Source organism: Eptatretus burgeri, chromosome 9 (genome assembly GCF_056783735.1).
Source record: "Eptatretus burgeri isolate ZD-2024b chromosome 9, Ebu_testis_v1, whole genome shotgun sequence".
NCBI lineage: Eukaryota > Metazoa > Chordata > Myxini > Myxiniformes > Myxinidae > Eptatretus > Eptatretus burgeri.
Window position 1 is genome coordinate 21899585 of NC_140969.1, and position 21099 is coordinate 21920683.

The 21099-nt window shown below is 40.7% G+C and overlaps 1 protein-coding gene across 6 annotated transcripts in view; it reads left to right on the top strand.

Moving 5' to 3' along the window:
- LOC147019686 (uncharacterized) overlaps positions 1-21099 on the top strand; it is a 58914-nt gene that overhangs the window by 26091 nt on the left and 11724 nt on the right. For 3 of the 6 annotated variants that reach the window (XM_085894319.1, XM_085894317.1, XM_085894320.1), the window contains 4 exons: positions 4856-5413; positions 6426-6508; positions 17373-17551; positions 17719-17899. In XM_085894319.1, coding sequence (XP_085750445.1) covers positions 4891-5413; positions 6426-6508; positions 17373-17551; positions 17719-17899 — 966 coding nt within the window. In that variant the 5' untranslated portion in view covers positions 4856-4890. Of the gene's footprint in view, positions 1-1017; positions 3464-4846; positions 5414-6425; positions 6509-17372; positions 17552-17718; positions 17900-21099 lie in introns of those variants that run through there. The other 3 variants (XM_085894321.1, XM_085894318.1, XM_085894323.1) reach the window with 3 other exon arrangements.

A 21099-nucleotide genomic window follows, 5' to 3' on the forward strand; every position in this document is an offset into this window, starting at 1 on the left:
GTATATGTATATATATATATATATATATATATATATATATATATATATATATATATATATATATATATATATATATATATTAATACATATGGTTCCCACCAGACTCTCCGGAATCGCAGGCCATCACATAATCTTTCTGTGACGTGGCTGGTCGCTAATCAATCTTGAACACCAATAACTCGACCACGTGACTTAGGGTCTTCTGTCTAATGAATACCGTTTACCTTAAGATCATGTGATCTAATTACCGGGGGACGCGCCTTCAGTATGCACTTGCTCAAACCGGATCACTTTACCAGATCAGATGCAACCGAGTGGAACTGCCAAGCACGTACCGGCGAAGAAACAGATCGTTGGGGGATAACGTCCCGGCTAATCTCAGGTGTGAACCATGCTGGATTTAATAAGGAAAAGACAAAAAATGAGCTGGGAACATTTCTATACAAAGCATTATTTACAATCAAATGAGGAAAAGTATGTGGCACAGTGAATTGGGTTTATTTGTTTGTACAGCAGGGGATAGCAAGGAATTTGTGGGGTGCGGCAAAAGGCAAGCAATCTTACAAAAGTAGACAGAGCAGACTTATCCCGTTATATCTTCTACAATCCTTATTTATACTAGGACAGGTGCCATATCTTTCTCTCTCTTTCTCTCTCTTTCTCTCTCTTTCTCTCTTTTTCTCTCTCTTTCTCTCTCTCCCTCTCTCTCTCTTTCTCTCTCTTTCTCTCTCTTTCTCACCCCCCCCCCCACACACACGGAAGATTAGATATAGCCCAGAGAGAAAGAGAGCAGATGAGGATAGACGAGCTCGATACCTGGTGCAGTTGGCAGACTAACGCAACCCAGAACACTTAGGGAGAGGTATGTGGGAGGAATACTGGTGGTGTCATAGGTGTGGGAGTGAGAGGTGTGGTGTGGGGCGGGGGGGGTGCGGTGTCGTTCCAGAGGAAAATGGGATTGCGAGTCAGTAATTTCATTCTTTGTGCATCCAAAGAAGACGGAATAGAGAGGTGTAGACAGAGAGAAAGGGAAAGGGGAAAGGTGAAAGATGAAAGATCCCTAACCTAGCCCGAGTAAGATCCCTAACCTAGAAAAGATCTGTTTGTGTAGCATGTACCTCCTGTGGGACGCTCTGCCTGAGCGTTCCCACCTCATGATATGGCACGTTATCTCCGGTTAAATTACTTTGCCGGGGCTCGTGGCAACATGCGCTCTGCGCTGGTCAATCTGGCTGTACAAGGGTGGCGGAACGTTGACAGCACGACAGGGAGTCTTGGCAGTCGCCCCAGATCAGGCTCTCAAGTAGAAGTTTCCTGGCAATTGCGCACCAATTGTGAGACTCGGAGTGAAGTGAAGAGCCAGCGATGTGGAGGCAGTGAATAAGAGGCAAAGAAGAGAGCTAACAGCTCTGCACTCCCCCTTTTATAAGCCCCTGGTGAAGGGTGGGGTGATGACCCAAAGCGATGCGCTGTGACCCGAATCCTGTGCCTCTAATGGGCCACAGCGGCCCTAGCTATGCCCTGCCAGGCTCCAGGAGTGGAAACTCTCAGTTTCCCATCTGTTTCGGCATGGGTCGGAGCTCCTGACTCAACATAGGGTGTACTACCTGAGCCAGCACCTCGGCCCTGAATGTGCTCCAAGTGCAGTCTGAATGTCAAATAGTAACGGAATTTCTTCGCCACCCACGGGCCCCCTCATCAGCCAAAATGCATACCCAGCCCCCCATACTAAACTCCCAGATCGCCCTTTTTGTGACCCTTCCTCATTGCCCCTGTCTTGCCGTGGTCTGGCGATTGGATGAGGGTTGTATCAATTCCGCGTGCTCACCTGGGACGTCCCCAGTGAGATGCTGTTGAGCTATTAATGTCTGTTGCTTGGCCGAGCATCTCGGGGTGCCGAGGACAGCTCGATTAGTGCAGTACTCCTCTATATAGAGTGGTGAATTGTAGCGATGCAGTGGTACGAGGAGATGCGGGAATATTTTCCCCGTGTGCTGGAGGCGTTTGTGGTCGAAGTGGTGAGGTCTGGTGAGTGAGGTGCGAAGTACAGTGAAGTACCTTTTGGGAATTGGCGCGCAGTTTTGAATGAATTAATGGCACGTGATGCCCGTGCGTGGGTTGTGTAGTGTGTTGTGGAGGGAGTGCGGTGGATCCGAGCCATGGGAGGCATAGTTGTGTGCTTATCAATTGCCTATTGAATGGCGTGTGTGCTTGCATGCTTGTTTTGTACTATGGCTAAAAGGAAAGGGTTGGAGTAGGAATCGGAATATGAATTAGAGATAGTTACTAGACCTAACTACGAGACCCACGCAACTCGCTTCATGCCGTTAACCCACTAAACATGAGGGGAGGTCTAACTACACAAAGACTAATGAAATAACTGCCTGGGGATCACTGTATGTTGGATGCCATTGCCGTGGAGGCATGCAGTTTTGTAGAACTGCAACAATATATTTAATCAATAATATTATTTGAAGAATTTACCTCACTAAAATAATTAATTCAGTATTATTATATCAAATGCAATGCAATAGGAACTTGTTTACATGTAAACGAAGCAAACAAATCAAAGGTGACGAGGGAGTCTGAGGACATTCTCACAAGACCTGATCAAACTCTCTTTATCGCGTGCCGCCTGTGGCTGCTGGTTGCATCATTGGTTGGGATGCGGCTATGCCACTGATGCAGTGTCTCCCTTGCCAGTACACTGGTGCTCATTTTGCTGACCTCGGAAGGACGACAGGCTGAGTCAACCTCCTGGTGTATTTTAATTCAGCATCCAACGGGGATTGAACTCAGGACCCTAGGATCCCAAGCCACCACCCTAACCACTAAGCCAACACCAGGCTCTACTTGATCAAACAATCAGCCAATCCTGTTTAACATGATGGATAAAACCTCAGCACGTTCCACAAAAACATCCTTTACTGAACAAATTCTTGGAAATCTAAGTAGCTGAGATGAAAAGACATTGTAACCCATTTTACTTGGTACATTGCTACCTGGAAAGGTGTGCAAGACGACAGGGAAACTGAAATCATCAACTTTATGAGATACACTTGCACTAAAACCATTTTGTTCAACTCTAACCAACACATCCAGATATGGAGCAACTGTACAATCATTACCACTCCTGTTTGCAATCAGGCTATCTGGATTGATCTTGTGAAGCTGCCTATCAAAAAAATTCCAGTTAACCACACAAATATCATCTATATAACGACATGTATGAGATATTTTAGCTAATCCTGATATTTTTTTCTCTTTCATCAGTTTCTGCATGAATGAAAATTCACAGAAAATATGAAAAATGTCTGCAAGTTAGGGGCTGCAATTTCCACCCATGGGAATATCCTGAACTGTTGGAAACATTTTCCTACAAGTTGAAACCAGGCTTTCAAGATCATTGGAATCTCCCACAATATAACAGTCTATGGGCCGACCTCTTTCACATCACAGACAGGTCAGTGGTCTCTGTCTTCTACCACCTCCTTTCTGGTCTTGCACCCTCTGCTCTCTCCATGCTGTCACCCTTCTCCCCCACAGGTTTCTGCAGGGCACACATGGTCCACCATCAACCCCCTTCTTGTGAATCTCCCAAAATCCAGAATCACTGCTCACCTCCACTCATTCATTCCTCTTTTTTTTTTTCCCCACCTGTGGAACCAACTTCAACATTCTCTTGTATCTCATTCTTCCCTGCAGGTCTTCAAGACAGCTGGTCACCACTATCTTGGATCATCGCCCATCCAAAATCATTATCTTTTTTACCCCCATTAATCCTCCCTTCCTCCAACTTTACAGTTTTTCCTTCCTCAGGTCGCTTCTGTATTCATGTTGTCCCCTACCCCTCATTCTTACCCACATCCCTTATTTATCCATCTCCATCCATTTTGTCCCTCGACCTTGCTGTTGGCGTTTCCCCCTTCTTTCTGCTGTTACTTTTGTTATTTTCCATCATGATCTGTTCTGTGTTCTCGCTCTTCCACAAGCCTTGACTTTGTATACAAAAACAAAATGGTGTGTTTCGAAAACTAGTAATACTGTGATAGTAGTATATCTTCTCACTCCAAGAGCGAAATTTAGTGTTAATACCCCTACCTCTGGCAGGAGTCAGTAAAAATCGTGCACTGTCACATGTATAGACAAAAATTGCAAGTAATCTCCCCACCCTCGTGGCAGGAAGGGTGAGGGGAAATTACTTGGTGCATATGACTGGGTACTCCCAATATGTATGCAAAATTTGTTTGGAGACCGGCCAAGTCACTTGCATTCTACAAGGTTCAATTCTCTGTGGGCAAGTACTTGCATATAAAATGGGAAAAAATAATAGGTAGTCAAAATGATGGCATGCTTGTGGGATTTGATACTCAAAGATGACATACTGCTTACCATTCCCATGAAAATTTTCTGGCAAAAAATCTTTTTGACTTTCATGCTTCTTGTTTTGCCAAGACCGTTAGGTTGTAGTATAATGTAATGGTTAATCACCAAGGTAACTGAACTTTTCTTGTGTTCATTTTATTGAAATGGCAGCAATGAAAGTTCAGGTCCAAGTTGCAAACATGTCACGACTCGGGCTCAACACCTCATAACTCGAACTTGAAACTTCTCAATTCAGATTTGACTACATTACTGTTGTACATGAAAAGTATGAAAGGTGTCACAAAAATCTTAAGCTTTCATAAAAGTGTAGTTTCATATTATATTGTAAAATATAAATACAGGAAATTATTTTGGATGCTTTTATGTGGCTACTCTTGTTTGGTGAAACAAGTGACCTCATTACTTGGAAACTATTTCATTATGAATCTTATTGCATGATTTTGCTTTTATTCCATGTGAGAATGTGCAGGACAAAACAAATGACTTTTCCATGGATGCCTCAACATGTGCAATGACTCATCCGTCAAATTTTTGACACCTCCAATGAGTCGTCGTTCCATTTCTTCATTTGCTGCCCATAGTGTAAACGGCATGGGACCAGTATCTCCAAGATCTTCTGCCGCTGCTGCTGTTACTGGGTCTGTCACTCCCTCGTTAGTACCCAGCCCGACTGGTACATCTGAATTATCACCGCCTCTTGCTGAGGGTGCTTCTCACCGTTCTCATTCTCAGAGTTCCTCACCCCTCGGCTCCAAAATGGAACGCTCATCATCGGCTCCATGGACACGTTCCCAAGGGCGACTGAAATTAACACAAGCCTTCAAAGTTAAAACTCCTCTGACGAGTTTGGAATCTGGTCCGAGTACCTCAATGCATTGGGATGCTGCAGTACCTAGTGCTGGAGCTCTTTTTAAAGAGGAGACCAATGACGTAACCCTATCTAGTCGGACAACTTCTTCCAGTAATTGGACACCGAGGGATTTTGATCATCCCAAGAAGAAGTTGCCAACTCACAAACGTTTGCTTGGTGAGATCTAAACTTCTGTTTCTTCAAATGTGTAAATTCCAAGCTTGGGATAAAGACGGTGGTTATTATTATCTGGTGGCTTGTACCTGTTACCGCATTTGAGCCATGGGGAGTAACTACTGAAATTTTTCTATCCAGATTCTTCCTGCCATCTTTGATCTTTATTCTTTCCACACTTCTTTCTACTTTTTCACATTTCTCTTTATTCATTCAAATTCTTGCTTTTTCTTTTCTTTTTGTTCATTTTCCTCTCTCTTATCTCTTTTGCTCTTCATTACCTCTGCCACCGAAGGTGAAGGGGGTTATATTTTTCACTCCTTTCTGTCTTGTCTGTTTGTGTACAGGATATCTCAAAAAGTTGTGGATGGATCTGGATTAAATTTTGTGGACAGGTTCGGTGTGTGACAAGGACGAACTTATTCAATTTTGGTGAAGATCCGGATCTGGATCCAGATCTGACTACTAGAAATGATTAAGTGATTTTTTTTCACCATTGAGAGATAGGGTGAAACCGATATATAGCACGATATCTCAAAAAGTTGTGGATGGATTTGGATGAAACTTGGTGGACTTGGTGTGTGAAAACGACAAACTGATTAGATTTTAGTGAAGAACCGAATCTGGATCTGACTATGAGAATTTTAAAAGTGATTTTCACCATTGAGAGAAAGGGCTCAAAAACAATATATTGGGCCAGATATGTTCACAGGAATCAGGCATTACAGGGCGGAGGTATGTGCTCTACTGAGTGCCCTTCCAGCTTGATTTTTAAACTATACACTGAATAAGGATAAGACGGTACATAAATGCACCAATAATGTCTACTTCCTGTTTTGTGTAAAAGCAATATTCATGTTTGTGATGAAGAGAAAAAATGGGATTGTAACCACTAAGCTTGATGGTTGCCCCATTGTTCATACTTTATTCCAACCCCAAAGTGGTTTGAATTAATTGGTCTGTCGTGCTGGCCTGCTTTCATGTATTGATTCACCAGTTCTCTCATGTTCCTTAGACCGGGATTTTGACCCTGACAGCCACTGTGGCGTGCTGAACCAAGAGACTAAAAAACCATGTACCCGCTCACTGACTTGTAAGGTGAGTACAATATTTCACATAATTATTGCGTTCATGTGAATTTCACACATAACTGATAATATTTAGCTGTTTGCTTGTCCAGGAACTACTTCAACTGTCATGTCATCTCCAAAGAAAGGACTTCTGTCAATCGCATTTGTGATCGGATGGTACACCATACATGCCTTGCAATAGCCACCCATACATATAAGTGGTTTGATTTGCTCACGTGTGTGTGTGTGTGTGTGTGTGTGTGTGTGTGTGTGTGTGTGTGTGTGTGTGTGTGTGTGTGTGTGTGTGTGTGTGTGTGTGTGTGTGTGTGTGTGTGTGTGTGCGCGTGTGTGCGTGTGCGTGTGCGTGTGCGTGTGCGCGCGCGCAGTCATGCGCCGCATTACGACGTTTCGGTCAACGACGGACCGCATATACGAAGGTGGTCCCATAAGATTAGAATGGAGCTGAAAAATTCCTATCGCCTAGTGTTGTTGTCGCCGTCGTAGCGCTGTCAGTCATATAAAAGTACAGTATTGCACATACAATTATGTACAGTACATAATACTTGATAATGATAATAAACAACTACTAGTCAAACCAACGCTCCGCGTGAAGTTTCTAGAGTGAGGGTTCATTAGGACGTCAATATATCCAGTGTTCACAATGTGATTTATAGAATTTCTTTATATACAATGTTTCTTGTTACATTTTTTGTGTCAAATGCACCTTCTGAGGTAGTCAGCATGTGCAGAAGAGGGTTTTACATTGCAGACACTTTTCTAGGAATGGCATTACGCCTCTCAGCGGTGACAGTCTGTCGACGACAGACGCAATGGCGTCAACGAATGACCGATGATGTCATTACGACATTACGCCTCTCAGCGGTGATGTCACACGTCGCCATGCAAACAAATGTAAAAATTAGAAAACCGCCAAAAATTCCCAAACCTGTCCGTCTGGTGCGATCTCACATAGCTATGCTGTACATTAGACCACAGAGTACCCGCATGCTGAAAGTGCATGCTATACCATATAGCTGAGGTGTATAGTCGGCTATACCATCTAGGTTTGTGTAAGTACACTCTATGATGTTCGCACAATGACGACATTGCTTAACGACGCATTTCTCAGAATGTATCCCCGTCGTTAAGTGGCGCATGACTGTATATGTATATATGTATATGTATATATATATATATATATATATATATATATATATATATATATATATATATATATATATATATACATGTCATGCAGAAGTTTAATGGAGTGGTGCTAAATGTTTAAAAACTGACGTGAAGCGGCAATGGTGATGAACATACTTGTGTGCAACCAAGTGTTGTGATTCCCATCAACATCAACTGGTGATTTTAGGAGAAATTGCCATGTCATTGTAGGTGAACCATGCGTGATTATTATGGTTTGGAAAACATCATTCATTTGCTCCTTAAATTTGATAAAATAAGGTTGAAGTGGGTTTAAAAAAAACTTATCGTTTAACCAGAAGGTAGTTGGGAAAGGAATGCTCAACAATCCTTCTTACTGTCCAGACACATCAACATATGATATGCATCTTTTTTGGACAACTCAAGTTCCACATGTGAGTAACATTAAGTTTCAAACTGAAACTCCAGTGACTCCCCTTACTGTATTTTGTATAAAAATTGTTTATCATACGACCAGACAAGTATGAAGGTAATTTTTAAAAAATTTTAATTTTTTTTTTCATACCTATTTTTTTGGTATATATCGGTATATCGATATGAAAAATTGTACCGATAAAACTGGAAAATCGATATATTGCTGGACCCTGCCTGAGTGGAAATTCTCTCGCTCTCGCTCTTGCTCTTGCTCTCGCTCTATCTCTCTCTCCCGCTCTATTTCTCTCTCCTGCTCGATCTCTCTCTCTGGCTTTCACTCTTTGTCTGAGCTGTGCTTGTTGAAATGTGATGGCACCATTTGCTTTTGTACTACTTGGGGGGTGTGTGTGTGTGTGTGTGTGTGTGTGTGTGTGTGTGTGTGTGTGTGTGTGTGTGTGTGTGTGTGGTGCATAGGGGGGAGATCGGTTGTTGTGTTGTGGTTTTGTTTTTTTATTTGTTTTTTTTAGCCGTGCCATGTGCAATTTAAACAAAAAATTTTTTTTCGCAAGGAACGGAACGGCTTGCCTCGTGTTGCCGCCATTTTGTTGCTCAAACATTCAGGTTAATTTGGAATTACTGGAGGGTGGAGTTTGTAATTGGCATGGGATTAGCCCCCTGCTGGATTACAAGCTGGCAACAACTGTTCAGCACCGGCTAATGAGAAGTGGTTGTAGTTTGGCCATCTTTGCAGTCTCAGCTTTAGCAGGCGACCGTAACAACTTGCGTGTGATCATATGCTCTCAGGAGATTTCCATCCACACAGAAATATAGTTAATGCTTCGGATAACTATGATGGTGGTACCAAACTCTTGACAGAGCATTGTGGCGCTCACAAGTCGTGAGTGTTTCTGTGGCTAAGAAACTATGTTGGACAGGTCTCCAATCCCTTGCATGGTGAAAACATGTATACTGAGTAAACATGGCATTCAAACTGACATCAGCGTGCAAGAAAAATAACTTATGAACAGACTGGCTAATGAGGTGATTATAATGGGGGCATCCTACTATATGAAATAAGGCAATTGTGTGTGTGCATGTGCGTGCATGTTTTTATGCATGTACGTCTGAAAATCATACAAAAAAACAGAGCTGGGCTGATCTCTATCAAATTTTGCATACATCTTGGGGGGGGGGGGGGGTTGGACTTAGTTTTTGCCTGTGCAGGTAGTTTACTGATCCCTGCTGCATAGCAGGAGGATTATTAGACACAGCAGAAAATATATTTGCTCGAACTCCCCACAATAACCCCCACCCTTTCCCCCAGGCTGCACCCAAAGGGAGCTGGTCTTTCTCGTGATCCAAATGCACCTGTTGAACTCGCCATAACCACAATTTAATTCTCTCATTGAATTTGATGGAATGATGGTATGAAATTGTGGTTATTGCTCATATAATGTATTGTTATGTTGAAGGGGGTACATATTAGTTAGATAATTAACATGGCCATGTTAATCAGACAGTCATTAGAGCAAAGATGTGCTGTTTTAATGTATGCTGTGAGTGGGCAGGGTTGGCATAGACATGAGGTATGAAAGCGTTATTTGTTTTTGTCTTCTCTGTGAACCAGGTAGTGTAAGAAGAGGGGTGAACTTTTGGATGTGTCAGCAGTCCGTATTTGGGCTGATTACCAACCCCCCCCTTGTGGCTCGAGCTCTGGTTTATAGGTGTCCAGCACAGTGCTGGCATTACAAGGGCCTCATTGGCGCACTGCAATGTGCCACATTACTGTGGTGCCTGTAACCACAAGGCATACTTGTGGCGTCACTGCAAAGGCAGCGACGTGCTACCTCGTTGGCTGGTGCAGAACCTTGAGCAAAGGATGATCAGAGGTGCGGGCATGGCCGTGGGGTAGGGGATAAAATAGCCTGTACACATGCTGTTCACTCTCTTATATCTGGTGGCCTTTCCAGCTCTCTTGGGCTCCGTCTTCTCTTTTCGTTTATTTCACTCTCTGCATGAAGCCCGCTATTCTCCCTGGCCACTCTACAAGCCCTTGCCACTTTGCTCTTTGTCCTCTGCCCTGATGGATGCTTCACATCTCCGTTGGGTTCCGCAGCTGCTCACTGGACCATGCTGCTTGCCGTTCTGTGCAGTGGGCTGGAAACCTATTCGCGGTGGAGCCATCTCAATCCCCAGTACTGGTATCCTTTTGAAAGACCTTGCCTGACCCATCCCACCCCTCCTCCACCCCCTGCCATTGTGAATGAATGATTGTATACTCATGGCACCATCCGTTATTTTCCTGTATTAAGAGCTTCGCTATACTGAGTGTGCTTGTACTTATTTCCCTGCATTCATGTCCATCCATCTTTTTGTTTCTGGATTTTCTGTTTTTGTGGTCTTGTGGTCTCTTACAATAAACTTTTACTCCATAAGAACTTGTGTGGTGTAGTGAACCGCCATTGTTATCCTCATGTGTGATAAACTGTTTTGGCATTGGTTAAATCCCTGGTAAAAGTTAAATTGGTAAAGTTCACTTCAAGAGACTGGCAGGATTAGCATCTCTGACCTGGGGGGGGGGGGGGGTGGGCGTAATGAGGGACCACTCTTCACGGGGTTACTCTTGTGATCGGCCCATCCTCTGAAGTTAATTAATTCCTGGTATGGCGGGACGTGTTTGTAGGCCCGTTGACGTAACAGTATTATGTTGGAATGATTACTGAATACTGGTAGCTATAGTTGCAATATTACTCATTACCACAGGGATAAATGATTGTTGACAGAGCATCTTGAATGAAGGTTGTTGTTTTCTATATTATTGTCAAAACAAAAAAGGGAGAAAATAAACAATTATTAAGAAGTACTAATATTTTGATGGTATCTCGATAGATATGAGGATGCTTTGAGGGAGAGTTACACTTTGTTTTTAAAATTGGATATGTGCAACAATATTTCCTTTCATTGGTACAAATTCTATTTGTCCACTGGATGACTGATGCAGAAATGCCTGTAAAGTTGCTTTCACACTTGCAAACGAAGAGATATGGCATAAATTAAAGCGAACTCTTCACAGAAGATGAAGACAATGTTTTGCGATTGTGGTTTATCGGCAGACTCTGTGAATACCTTTGAAGCTGAGCTTCCTCATCAGAACCAAAGTGAGTGGTAATGCATTTCCAAGGCAATCGCATTGGCCATTGCTGCATCAACCAAACCTACATTGTGGCTCCATTTAGATTCGAGCAGGGAAATGAACAACAGAAGAGAGAGAGAGGAGAGGAGGGAGCACAGTAATCTGCAAATAAGAGTGTTGGGTGAGGTAGGGTGAAGAGGTGGTAGAAAAGATGATGAGAAGGGATGGGGCAATGACATGAGTACATTGCTTGCTTAAAGCCCTGAAGGGAAGAGTGGGTTTGACCAGCCTTAGGAAGGCTTTCAGGATATAAAAAAATATGATGTTCTGGAACATACACTTTCCTTCACACCATCTGATGTTTCTTTATTTTTGTATCAGCTCTGATCTGTCAGTCAAGATACAGACTAGGCAATACAGAACTTTTGAAATAAGCCAATCGCCCCACAATGCATCGGTGCGAAGGCACAGAACCCCTTAGTAACAATGGCGATCGGGGCATAATATATCGTTCGTATGAGTTAACGATTGATTTGTAGACCAAGACGTATCAAATGTATTGTGTGAATTAATCTTCGATCTTTTTTCAACGTTGTGATTTATCATCAATTTCATTAGCTATGATGGCTCACTGAGCTTATATACACATCAAATGTATTGTGTGAATTATGATAAAATTATAGTGTCGGCCCCATAAACGGGGTGATATAGAATGTAGCTTAGAACTGCTGAAAGGAAGAAAAAAAAAACCTTCACAAGCCCTTCAGTAATCAGCTTTTGTTTTAAAAAGCAAATAAATATGTGATCTCCCCCTGACCCACCCCACATAAATAAATCAGAAGTACAATAGGTCTTTCATTAATTGTAGAAAAGAAAGTTAACAACCACATGCAATGATAAAAATAATTCGTCGAATTTTATAACACCTCAACCTCAGAGGATTTTTCGGCTGCTCCAAATCAACTTCTTATTCAGCCCTTGGCAAGTCATGGAAATACAACAACGATCCTTCCCCATCACTGTAGCATGAGTGATCTGTCATTAGCATTGATTGATTCAGCTGGCAGCAAAGCACTGTAAAAGTTCACTAGTTCTTCAGCAAATTGACCAAATATTTGCGCTTTTTCTTTACTGGCTTGAAGTTTATTAGGAGTACATGTAATTTCTGGTGGTTTTATATCTATGAGATTCCAATCATTCCATGTGAATAGTTCAGGATTTTGGTGCTTCCAAGACAGAGTTTTCTTCCCACTTCCATCCATGTCTAGTACAATGATGTCACATGCACACCCTCAAGTAGTGGGTAGGCTGCCAGTCATCAGCCCGTCACACTCTCCTTATCCACTACAGCCACTCGTAGGTATCAACAGGAAATGGTAGGACCCCGACACCTCTTATATCTGGATATTTCTCATATTTCCCATGTTTTTGTGAGTCAAATTTACATCCATGAACACAACAATTATGGTTAACCACTCTGGAACTGCTCCCATTTTGTCTCGTTCATTTGAATGCTAAAAATTGTGTTAAAAAGACCATTTGTTTTCGCCCCAGCAACGGCAGACTCAAAAGTCCTCTGATTAGTAGAAGTGAGTCAATGAAAAGAAACACAAAGCACATGCATGAAAAGGCATAGTTAGACGTTCCTGAAAGAGAAAGATTATGAAAGTTCTGTATTATCCATAATTTAAAGAAAGCAGCTTCTTCACTTGATTTATCTTAGGTTGTTTCCTTGTGTCTCTACACCAATCACAAAAGCAATCAATTGTTCCATTGCATCATTCACAGTTCCATCCTCATGTATGAGTCATAACAATTTCTCCCTTGATATAAAAACCTTCACCAATTACAAATTCTCTTCAAAATTTGACTTGTTTTTATGTTTCCTTCGCTTTGAAGGATTAACAATGAGCCCATCGGGATAGAGTCACGGGCATGTCCGTTCGCCCAGAGTCACGGGCGTGTCCGTTCACCCAGAGAATCGCGCGCGGGTCGGTCAGCCGGGCAAGAGAATCGCGCGCGGGTCGGTTAGCTGGGCAAGAGAATCACACGCGGGTCGATTCAACTAGAATTGGTTTATTTTACTATGACTTATAATACCTCCTTCCACAGGAAGTGGTGCTATGCCTTGCATATTTCCATAAAGAGAATTGCGATTTTCCCCCACCCTGAACCCTTGCGATTATTAATTTTTTATTGTTATTATTTTTAACCACCTAAAACATTTCTGTGCACACCTTGTGTACAATTATCAATTTTCAACACATTTCGTGTAACTCTAATGGTTCAGGAGTGCATAGAAGTCAAACACACAAACAGACACCTCAACTTGCAGTTTTATTCTTGAATGAGTAATTACCAATTTGGAATTCTTTTCTTGGACCTCCCAGTGTGGTTTCAAACAGTTACGCAGCATCAAGACTGTCCTCAATAAGATCACATGATATTTTTCACAAAGCAGACCAGTGAGCAGCTGCAGTCAATACTTCTGGGCCTTTTACATGATTTTGACAGTTAACCATTAAATATTATTTGACTGTCTTCATTCCTGTTTTGATATCTCTGGATCTGCTCTTGAATGGTGTTTCAACTGGAAAATTGCTGGCTATTTATCAGACCCAATTCATCTATGTTGGTGTTTCTCAGGGATCTGTTCTTGATCCAATATTGTTTTTCTTTGTACGCATTCAACTGGAACAATTTCATGGAATTTCAATATCAGCTTTTATTATTATCTTGCCAAAACGAAGTTTTTGCAAGATATGTTAGTCAGCTTGTATGTTTTTTTTTTTTGTTTGTCTGTAATCACATATAAAAAATTCTGCAGAGCACAGTTATCATTGGAAATTTTTGTAACTTCGCATATCAGAGGCCTATAGAGGTCCCTTTCAGCGCACAAAATTTTGAAAGTCAAGGTCACTTTGTCGCAAATCAGGAGAGTCGACGAAACCCTTATTTTTTGAGTAATTTTGATCGGATCGTCTTCAAACTTCATGGGAATATAGTTCATGGTCTGGCGCTCAGCTGATTAATTTTTGGTGGCGATTGGCCTTGACCTTCATGGTTCGCGCCTCAGGTCAAACATATTTGACCCCAAGGTCAAATTTTCAACTTTTAGGAACCATATCGTGTAGTACCTCAAATTGAACACCTCGATGAGTGCTTTCTAGATATGTCAAGCTTGAGACATTATGACGTCATTTGGTGACGTTATAAGGCAAAAGCATATTTTTCATGGTTACTCTGTAGAACGATTCTCATCGGAATCTCTCGTAGGCAGATATTCCTCAAGGAGTCGCTCCTGGTGGATAGCAGCTCTGTTCCCCTCAGTGTGACCTTAAAGAAGTCACACGTGGTCACCTTTTGGCAAGATACGGGTCACCCTGTGGGTGACATTGGTTTATTATTATGTTGATTGTATCTAGATATTGACATAATGGATAGAGCATCCCATCTGAGTCTGGGAGTTCAGTGGTTCAAACCCCTACTGAGTCATACCAAAGTCTTTTAAAATAGTAGATACTGCTTCCTTGCTTGATGCTGAGCATTTCAAATTCTTGAGCATGAACAAACAACCATAAGTTGGCAATACTAGCACAGGCTTTGGTCCAAAATGGACTCCTCCTGCATTGAAGTTCCTTGAAAGAAAGCATTTTATTTTTTTGACTTGTCCATTCAACCTGATGATGTTCTTTTCAATAACTGAACTCCTGTCTCTCTGCAATTCAAACATCAATGTCCATCACAATGAGCCTCCTCAAACTCTGCAGCTAAGACTGACATGCTGCTCCTTGCTCACCATACATTCTTTAAAAGATATAATCCCAAATGGTGATACTTGGGGATCACCACTTAACCTCTGCTTCAATTATATTAATGTTTTTGGTGTTGCGATGGACCTAACTCCTTCTGATATTCCACACATTTCTTAAATCAGTAAATCTCTCTTCCTTCACCTCCACATTGCTGCTTAAATGTGCTCATACCTATATCTCCTGGAACTCTGGTTTGTGCTCTCATAACATCATGCTTGTATTACTGCAACTCGCTTTTTGCAGGCTTCCCTGCTTCTTCTCTCATGCTCCTTCAACTCATTCAGAATATTGGCTGTGAGGCTTATAGTTTCATAAATTTGATTGTGTCACTCCAATTCTTCAACACCTCGCTGGTTCTCAATACATCAACGGATATCTTTAAAGATTTTGCTGATAACCTTTAAAGCCAAACGTAAATTGGTTCCTATCTACATTTGTGATCGAATTGCACCTTGCAACCCTGCAAGAAACCTGCGATCAAAGAATGGGAATCTCCTGGTAGTTCTTCGCATGAAAATGATTTTTGATGATCGAGCATTCTTCATATATGCTTCTCAACTGTGGAACTATGCCTTTCAAAACACACACAGCCTCATCAACTGTGGTTGAGAAATCCCCCTCAAAATCCCATCCTTTCAGCAGTCCTTCTTACTTTCCACTTTTCTTATTCCTTTATTTGTAAAGTGCTTTGAGATGTTTCTAAATAAAAAGCACGAAAAATATATCGATCATTTGATTGGTTTATAACTATGCCCATGGACAGGCGGTGACAAACTGCATGGCAATTCACAACATGCCTGACGAAGCGCCTTTCACCTAATGTAGCTGGTCTGCGCAATCTCCAAGAAGGTTTTGTTTTTGTTGTTTAGTTCACTCCACTTGCGTCGATAATGTGCACATTTCCTCCCACGATTGTGAAAGGTCCTGTAGTGGAAATTTTTAAGTCATCCTGTACATTTGAGTCATTTATTTAACAAACAACAAAAACAAATACATGGACACATATGGAGGATCTGAACACAGACTTGCTCCAGATCTCTGAAATACATGATAAAGTTTAAGTCCTTTATGTAGAATCCAGTGAGACATAGTATTTTCTATTTCCAAATGCTGGCGCCATAGTTTGTCCGGTCTTGATATTCCCAGGTGGAGTTCATCTTCAGCCTTCGTGCAGCCGCCAGCTTGATTTGGTTGAATGATTGTAGCATATATATCAAACCCAGATGTGTAGATTCCTTCCTGGCACACAGAATGATAGAATGATGTCAAACTGCAACCCTTTTGGGTATTTTGATAGATTCCTATAGTATGGAGGTTAAAAGTCAGTCTGCTTCTAACAGACTGGGGAAATATACTATCTTGAAGCAATTTGAACTTAATCAATGCATCTGGAAATTTCCTTTGACCCACATTCCAGTTGTATGGAAATCATACTCCCTGTCTGACTTGCTGGTGTCTTTCATAAAAATCCCTGAGAAAGCAAGATAGCTTTTAAATGATAGGCAATTATTTTATACTGAATTAAAGCTTATTTGAAAGGTCGGCCTGCTTATAATATCTTTACTAGACAGGTCGACATCTATCAATACAAAGGAAACATATGATTATGTGAATTAAAATTTAAAAAATGGATAGATGTTCAAGCACATAGAATCATACCATATTTGAGTACATTTTCCATTTCAGATTTAATACATTTATTTTAATATCAAGTTTTAATTTACATTTTATTTTATCACCCTCAAACCCATTCTACTAATTTTGGAGAAATTTTATTGACATTCCCGTGCATGAGAACCCTTAATGTAACAGTGTGCATTTATAATATAGTGATGCCACTTTTATAGGTGAGTTTGAAAGCAGCTTCATTATGTTGATGTGTAGGAGTTCCAAGGTTGTATTTCATGATACAAATTGAGACTGCAAAAAAATGCATCGTTCCACCAGGAAGGGTGATGGATCTTATTTTCCCCATTTTTTTCAGACCTTTAAGTGGTGATGTCCAATCAAGAAAGACCAGGTCCTTCTGTTCAGCTGTTTATAATGAGTCATGATCAATGTGGACAATAACCAACATGTTAACGGCAGGCTATCCAAAAGTCACATCTAAAAAGATTTGATTGGGCGGGTGATCATGTCATGAAGGACCGTCGAATATGAGGGGGGATCTTGGTCAAGAACTACCCATTAATATAGGAAATGTGGAAGCAGTACTTCACCAGCATCTAGATTTTTGAGAAGTGTTTAAAAGTGTAACTTTTGCTCTAATCACCTTCATATGAACTATTTGTTAAGGTTGATGTGATCTCTGCTTGTTTTTGAAGCCCCTGTACCCTGACTGATGGGGTGCTGGCCGTGAGCAGGCGCATGCTCTTAGCCTCCGGCGAGCCGTCCCAGGCCGGAGGAAACAATTCGACATGTTGATTGCGGAACACCGTGCAAACTCGCGGGATCGAGATCGAGCAAAGGACCTTTCAAATGGCCACCATGAGCTATTAATTCCTTGTCACCATAGTGATCATGCAGACCTCAATGCTTCCTTGTAAGTTTTTTTTTTTTTCTTGAAGCATTTCTTTCACTTATTCTTCAGTTTTTGAACATTTATGCCTGTCCATGAATATTAATAAACATCCCACAGTTTCCTCATTGTTTTTATTAGTCAATGATTTTCATCTCAAACACAGATGGTGCTTTTACTCATTTTCCTAGCTCCCTGGCCTATTCACCAATTCATCCCAAAATGAGTGTTTGTGATGGTGAGACCATTGCTGGAGAAGAGGAAGAAGATTATGAGAGAGATGAAGTGAATCAAAAGGAAGACAAAGAGGAGTACGGCAGGAGTGAATGGAAAGAACGTCTCTTGCCGAATTCTCATCCTCGACCACATGGGGTAAAGATAACTTATTTATTCATCTCAGAATGAGTCCAATTAACACGTGTATGTGTATAACTGCTTCTGTACGTCCTATTGGTGCAGTCGTAAGCTATTTAATGCACAAGAACTTTGGTATTTTAAGACTCATTTTGTATTGATTGTTGTAGTAGGGCTGACAGGATGGCATCCTGTCGCCTCTGACTGACAAGTATCCACAATCGTCTCTTGGCTGTCTATCCTGGGTTTGAATCCCAACCCAGCTATAAACTGTCATCCTGGTGTTTCACAGGCAGGGTGATTAATCAATGTGTGTGCCGTCCCTTGGATGGACGTTAAACGGGAATCCCGTATGCCGGCATTCATTGATGGATGTTAAAGATTAAGTCCATCGTGAAGAGTAGAGGGGCTATCACCATCCCCTGAATTTTTTTTTTCTAAATTCCTGCCCCAACCAGCAGAGGGAGCTGCATCAGCAGCACAGCCATGCCCATAGTCAGTAATGCTGACCTGCAGCCTTGTGATGCATACGAACTAAGAAGATTGGATTAGACTAATGGGATTTTATGTACAAGTGCAATATCTTGTATTCATGTTGTGACATTGCTGAGTGGTCAAAGTAATTTATCCATAAAATATTTGCCAGTCATTTTGAGTATCCCTCCCACAGTTGTAACAACTCCCAAAACGCAACCTTCAACAAGGCCACAGTTGTGTATGGTGGGAGATGAAGGTTGACGTAGACTTTTTATTGAAAAATCAAAAACAGGTCATAGGAAATTAATAATTGTAGGACATACCCCCTCCCAATTATACATGCAAGTGATTGGGGGAAAGGGAAAAGCTTTCTGACCATCCTCCCCTTCTCTCCACTCCTAATTATACATTTAAGTGAATGGGGAAAAAGAAAAAGACTTTGACTATCCTTCCAAAACATCACCCCATTCCTCCCTATCTAAGCATGTTATTAGCTTGGCATTGAAAACCTTTCTGACCATCCACACCCTATTCCTCCCCCTCTTGACAGATCTTACCATCTTAATATCCACACCCTATTTCTCCCCATATTGATATCTTCTTATATTGACATATCTTACCATCTTCAGATTAATGAATTAATTCTAAAGACCAATGGTCATTGAACTCAAAAAGAGAGCCAAGAAATATTTTATTTTGAAGTTTATCAAAGTGTTTTATTCTCTTATGGATTTCATCACCATCAAGAATGTTAACAAATAGTATGTTGGGATTTGTTTCTTGGGTTAAATATCTTTGTTGAGTAGAGATGAAATGAGAAACTTTTTTCAACGCTCTGGTCTGAGCTCTTCCAAAGCCACATATTTTGAGATTGAAGTAAGTTATTTTTCCATTTATGATTTGCCAACCATCAAAGTTTTCTGTCAATTCAAGGATGTTTATGTTTTTTTACATTCTTTAACTCATTTGTATTTAAATTTATTCACTTCTTTGTTTTATCCACTTTTGTTTTGATCATTTCTTCAAAAGGTTTATTTGATATTTTTTCACATTCGTGATGTTTTCCATTTCATTAGCAAGGTTGTGATTTTCTCCACTCCTTGGTCTGGTTTATTGCTTGGTTCAATCATCTTATATACCAGTAAAAACAGGCGTCAGTAATCTGTTAAAATCTCCAAACCCAATTTATTTTTTCTTATAACTTATGTACACTGTACAGTATATCTTAACTCTTAAATACCTTAACACTTATATGATGTAATTATCTTTCTTTTTTCTTTGTACTTGTGTATATCTTAAATCTTAAATGTCTTAATACTTGTTTTATGTAATTGTCTTTTTTTCTTAGAACTTGTGTACATCTTAACTCTTAAATATCTGAACACATATCCATAAGGGAGGGTGTCCAAAATTCCATTTTTTGAAAATGTGTCTTTTATCATACACATCTAGAGCCTTTTTATTTACTTGTTCAAAGTACTTTTGATGCTTATAACTTCTTATTATTAATTTCTCTATACAGTACTCTTCTTTTTTGAAAATTAAATAGTTGTAATAATGATCAAAATTTATAGCCTCTTTATTTACGTTCTTCTTTATCCCTTTCATTTTTTTTTAAATCACATTTAGAAGCACCATCCTTTGAATAGTAATATTTGTAAGCATACAAATTCACTCAATCCTACAAATTCACATATGATTGCTCCATCCAATTCATCTTTAAATTTCCATTTCCATTTTTATTTTTTGTAGAGAATATAATAGACTACTTTCATTTTTATAATGCTTGTGTCATAAATGTTTGTTTGTTTTCATATCCTCATAAATGTCTTTAGTTTTATTTTGCAAACTCTCTGTGTCCATATAGAAGAGATTAACTCTTTCATCATAATTTTTCTTTAAGTTGTGAAAGAAATAGTCAAAGATTAACAACTTTGAAAAGGCAAGTATTGAAGTTCCTATGTAAATGAGTTTATCCATCACGATGCTTTTCTTCTCCATATGAATCGCACAAAAGTTCTCTGAAAAGATTTCCATCTGTTTTAAAGCTGGGTTAAATTAATTATTTTTTTATTCTGCTCCCAAGATTTGGTAAGTCTTATGTTTTGTCTATTTATGACATTTTCTGTCGTCTTACCAAATACAGCATTATTCATTAGTTTATAGAAGTCTTTCAGTCTAAGAAACCATTCGCATCTTGGTATTGAAATCTGTTTCTGGTGCATGTTCCCCCTCCATCCCCTCCCTTACCTCAAATGGCTGCACAGCTGACACTGCACATGAAAAGACTGAATGCCTAAACTCGGTGTTTGCATCTAAATCTTGTGTCCGAAACCCATCGCTTTCTGGATCCACCTTACCCAGTCGCACCCAACTGTCCCTGGACTCTGTATCCTTTTCTTCTGACAAATTGAAGAGTTTGCTGTCAAACCTCGACTCAGACTCTGCAACTGGTCCAGACGGCATCAGCCCACGTGTCCGAAAAACCTGCTATTCAGCTCTTGCTCACCCTCTCTCTGTTCTATTCACCCTCTCATTTGCTCAAGGTCATCTGCCATCTGCTTGGAAATCAGCAAACATTACCACTCTGCATAAAGAAGGTGCAAAAATAGATCCCTGCAACTACAGACCAATCAGCCTTCTCCCAATCATCAGCAAGGTTATGGACTCAATCATCGCTTCAGACATGAAATCCTTCCTCTTCTCCAATGGCTTGATTTCCGATCATCAATTTGGTTTCA